This window comes from Cottoperca gobio, chromosome 23, assembly GCF_900634415.1.
Source record: "Cottoperca gobio chromosome 23, fCotGob3.1, whole genome shotgun sequence".
NCBI classification, from domain to species: Eukaryota; Metazoa; Chordata; class Actinopteri; order Perciformes; family Bovichtidae; genus Cottoperca; species Cottoperca gobio.
Window position 1 is genome coordinate 3,502,501 of NC_041377.1, and position 4,488 is coordinate 3,506,988.

The 4,488-nt window shown below is 37.5% G+C and overlaps 1 protein-coding gene across 1 annotated transcript in view; it reads right to left on the minus strand.

Annotated features, from left to right (window-relative positions):
• The window catches only part of arfgap3 (ADP-ribosylation factor GTPase activating protein 3), a 5,839-nt gene extending 2,363 nt beyond the window's left edge, over nt 1-3,476 (minus strand). The window contains exons 1-11 of the mRNA XM_029462471.1: nt 3,313-3,476; nt 2,546-2,664; nt 1,803-1,875; nt 1,571-1,702; nt 1,289-1,372; nt 970-1,063; nt 828-887; nt 674-720; nt 416-567; nt 165-296; nt 1-63 (exon numbers count right to left, since the gene is read on the minus strand). The exon at nt 1-63 is cut by the window's left edge and continues 63 nt beyond it. Coding sequence (XP_029318331.1) covers nt 1-63; nt 165-296; nt 416-567; nt 674-720; nt 828-887; nt 970-1,063; nt 1,289-1,372; nt 1,571-1,702; nt 1,803-1,875; nt 2,546-2,664; nt 3,313-3,381 — 1,025 coding nt within the window. The 5' untranslated portion in view covers nt 3,382-3,476. The remainder of the gene's footprint in view (nt 64-164; nt 297-415; nt 568-673; nt 721-827; nt 888-969; nt 1,064-1,288; nt 1,373-1,570; nt 1,703-1,802; nt 1,876-2,545; nt 2,665-3,312) is intronic.
• Between the last annotated feature and the right edge of the window lie 1,012 nt (nt 3,477-4,488).

A 4,488-nucleotide genomic window follows, 5' to 3' on the forward strand; every position in this document is an offset into this window, starting at 1 on the left:
GCTCCCAGGGGACTCTCCTGCTGGATGATGTGCATGTCCGCGGTCACAGAGTGAGACACTGTACTACAGAGCGATAACAAGAGCAAGAAACGCATGAAGATATGAAAACTAATTGTGAAATCAGCTACAGGATCACACTAATAGTCGTCTCTTCGTCAACATACCTCCTCATGCCCAAACCCATGCCCAGTCTCTCTGCTTGCTCTTTCTTATTCCCCTCTAATCCCTTCAACTTCTTCTCCTCTATTTTCCTCTGCTGCTCAAAATCTTTACAGGCCAGTCGCAGGGATGGAGTGCTGAGAAGGAAGAAGGCAGGTGAGTTAGAAACGCTTTGCACAGCAGCAAAAAGAGAAACCGCATAGAGAAATACATTTGTAGAAACACATTCAAATAACAAAGAAGTAGAGACACGCACATGGATTCCTCAGATTTGTAGTTCTTCTTGGCAGCACCAGTGCTCTCATCTCTCTCTCTCAGCTTGTCGGCAGCTTGAGCCTTCTTCTCCAGCTCTGAGAAGCTCTTACTGCTAACCTTCTGAGCGCCCAGACCGCCCTTCTTAGAGGCCAACTAGAAGGAGACACATTTAGAAAAACAACAACAAAAACCCATTACTAATGCAAAGCCTGTGTGAACACACGTACTAAAATTTCCACAAGTTACTTTGAGTACTTACGGTTTTCTTGGCAGCAGTTGGCTTCTTCTTAAGAAGAGAGGAAAGCTCTGGAGAGATTGAAGGACAGTAAAGTAACATCTCCTGCAGTTTAGCAATCGTTCAGATACAGAAACAAGGTCTTTAAGTTAAGCAAATGTGAAGGAAATAAACCAACCTGGGTTTTGTTTTGGGGAAACACTCAGCATATCCACACTAGGACCCTCGTCTAAATTACCTGAAAAGGTTGAACGTACATGTGATGAGCCACATACATGAGATAAATGTTTAGCTAGTGCATGTTTGTGTTTTGTGAATACCATTGTTGTCTTCCTCTTTCCCCCCGGTTACAGGCTTCTCTGATGTGGAGGAGCTGAGACTCATTTTGGCCATATTCAAATTTTCAGGCAGACCCTAGGCATTAAAACAGACACACATGGTGAAATAACGTATTCCCTGTCACTGGGTAGTTCAATACCAGGGATGCAACCATTGTACCACTGAGCAAGGTACTTAACCAGGAGACTGTCCCTGTAAGTCGCTCTGGATAAGAGCGTCTGCTAAATGACCTGTAGAGTAATGTAGTAATGTAATAATGTAATAAAAACACAGATAGGCAAAGCAAGCACACTCCCATACCTGTGAATGCAGACTGAAGAAATCCACCTGCTTGTCTTCTGGTGGTGATGTCGGGGAGAGAGGCGCCTGACTGTCGAGCCACAACTGTACAGAAGAAGAGCAGTCAAAACTGATACAGTACCATCTGTGCACTTAAAGATATATTTTATGCACAAACAAAAGGGGAACTACACAGGAAGCCAAAGTTTGTTTTATCTACCACCAAATCTGCATTCCTTACTGTGTGGCGCAACCTGCAAGTGTAGGCTGTTTTAAGACAGTAAGCAAACATGTCTGCATTACCTCAGTGCCATGGCTTCTGGTGGCTTGTGTGGCTAAAGTCTTTATCTTCTCTCTGTACAGCTGAGCAGCCCGGCTGTTGTACTTGGTGTTGGCAGCATTGGTTGTGCATCCATGCTGACTGAAAAATGAAATCTGAACAGATACAGGAAACACGACAGGATGACAGTTCAATTACATGCGTGTCTCGCAATGCTGGGATTATAATCTGTTGATATGCTGTTCAGGTACTGACCGCAGTGGCATTGCCTCCCACTTGCATACATCTTAGCTGAAACCATGACCAATTGAAATCCAGCTCAGTGGACCTGTGTAGCACAACAATGTCAGGATTTGAACAAACTAGAGCAGCAATCGACAGAAAAATAACTAAACTGACTAATGCAACCTACTAAAATAAAACTATTTTAATATATGATGAACGTTAAAGGAATAAGTCATGCAAAAATGACAAACAATGCTGTTTTCAGCCTCTCACAGTCTTTGGACTGACAAAACGAGACATTTAAAGACATCACCTTGGACGGCATTTTAAAAACTAAACGATTAATCTAGAAAATTAGTGCTTTTGTGTTGTCACTACCAGATTATTGTAATTCATTATACTCTGCCTCAGCCAAGAAGCTGTAGCTTGTCTGCAGAGGATTCAAAATGCTCATCGTCTAACAAAGTAAAACACAGGGATCTTTTGTATTTGTTGCTTTCCTACCTGTATATTTCCTGCTAAATTCTTTAATAACAATTATATAATTTATTGTACGGACAACGTGGATGCGAACCTTGGATACTGATACTGTTAATCTTCAGTATTTTCAGTATGATACCTCTATTGTTTATTGTTTGTAACCATTTCCACAATTGTTGATTGAATTCTATCCTTAATCTTCGTATATTAATTTACGGTCTTGTTTTGTTTATGTTCCTTATCCTTAATAATATTTTACATAAAAAACTTTTTGAAAATAAGTCCTGATTTACCTAATAAAGGTCAAGTGCACCCCAAGAGACCTGTGTGTCCCGGAGCAGTCTATACACAGGAACACACCATGGGTGATGCTGGCCCAACTGGGGTTTTTAGCTGAGCAGTCAAAGCAAACCTAGGAGGGAGAGAGCACAGGGGGAAACATCATCTCAATATATAAACAGATATATTTTAATGAAACAGTAAAGATGGACAGTTATGTGTCAACTCCCTCTTCATTCAAGATCATGCGATCAAAGTCAATAAAAGAGCAAACGTGTAAGCAAACAATGTGAAGGGTGTTTGCAACCACGAAGGTCTAAAGTGCATGTTAGCTTACTGCCGATTCAAACAGCTGTTGGTGAAATGGGATGAATTTGGCAGCGAAAAAAAAAGCACATTTCCATTTTGAGTTTAACTCAGGATGTATGTACAACAGCCTACATAATCCAAGTGGATGAAAGGCCTTGAGGGAGTTTTAGAAAATCCCGAAAAGTAAGCCTTAACAAACACAGCTAGCTAGATGTCAACTGTCAGAATGTAGCTTAGCTAGGCTGTCAACCACTTAGCTAACGTTACGTCTGGTTACAGTTCACATGTTACCAGGACACAATTCAACAAAGCCGACTAATTTTCAACATTACACGAAGGCCTATCATCTTATTGTTGAATTAAAATGGGAAATTAAAGTTATCTTTGGCGTTTTTCAAATTGTGACGTGTCAGATATTCAGTTTAACTTCCTTGTTAAAGAGAGTAAACCGTCCACCGTTTGAAACACTCACCTTATTCGTAGGAATGGAGCGAAGTCGCTTAAAAATAGCTGCGATATCCTGCTTGATGGGCTCTGACATTGTCAGTCTGTCGGTAATAATATCCGGTGGTTAGAAGTAGCATGAAAATCTGCCCTGTGTTTTTCCTCAATAACAGAATACGACACGTCAATAGAACACCGTAGTCGGGCTATGATTGGATAAATATGACCCGTGGTTATGTTATTGTAGCAAGGGCTTATGGGTAATGGAGTTTACTTTTCTAAATCTAAAGCTTAAATTGTATTTTCAGTGTTTGGAATTATTTAGATCCATTACTCAAGTAAAAGTGCTTTTTGTGTCGTTTATGTTTATTCAATTTTAACTTTATTTCATAAATATATATATATATATTTATATAAATATAAATATATATATAAAAATATAAATATATATATATATATATATATATATATAAATATATATACACTATATATATACACACTAATTACATTCATATATAAATGTAATTATTATTTGAATATGTATGTATAAATTGTTTATATATATATACATTTATATATATACATTTATATATGAATGTAATTAGTGTTATGCTAGGCTATACAAACTTTTAATTCAATGTACAGTCTGATTCAATTTAACTTATTGCATTAACTTTGTATTACTCCATCTAAATGACACAAATATGACTACATATCTTACCCCTAAACTTTAAAGAAATAAATATTCCTACACTGAAGATTGTCTTTCTGCTAAATACAATATTTCTTCCTTTACGTAAACTCCCAGATGTAAATTAGAAGACCCTTTACGAGTTTGAAAGTGGATTTATCTGCAAGATACTGGCTACAAATATCTCACAAAACTTGTGAAATTGAAGTTCAAAGTTTGGTTTCAACAATTCAATTCAAGCATATTAGTGTTAGTATTTATACTTACAAAGACATTTAAAACTGTAGATTTTCCTTACTTGAAATTTACTTCAACGGGCCACTCGGCATCATTAGTTTAGTTGTACAGTTCTGTTGATTGCAAAGTATTATTTTAACAATAAACCCAGTAACCCAATAAGTAACCCACTCAAACAAAAAGATTAAGAGCTTTTTTTGGATCCAGTAATTATCTTGACATCATAAGTGAAAGTTAAAGATATGAAATATCAGTACTCAAGACAAAGGCAAAATG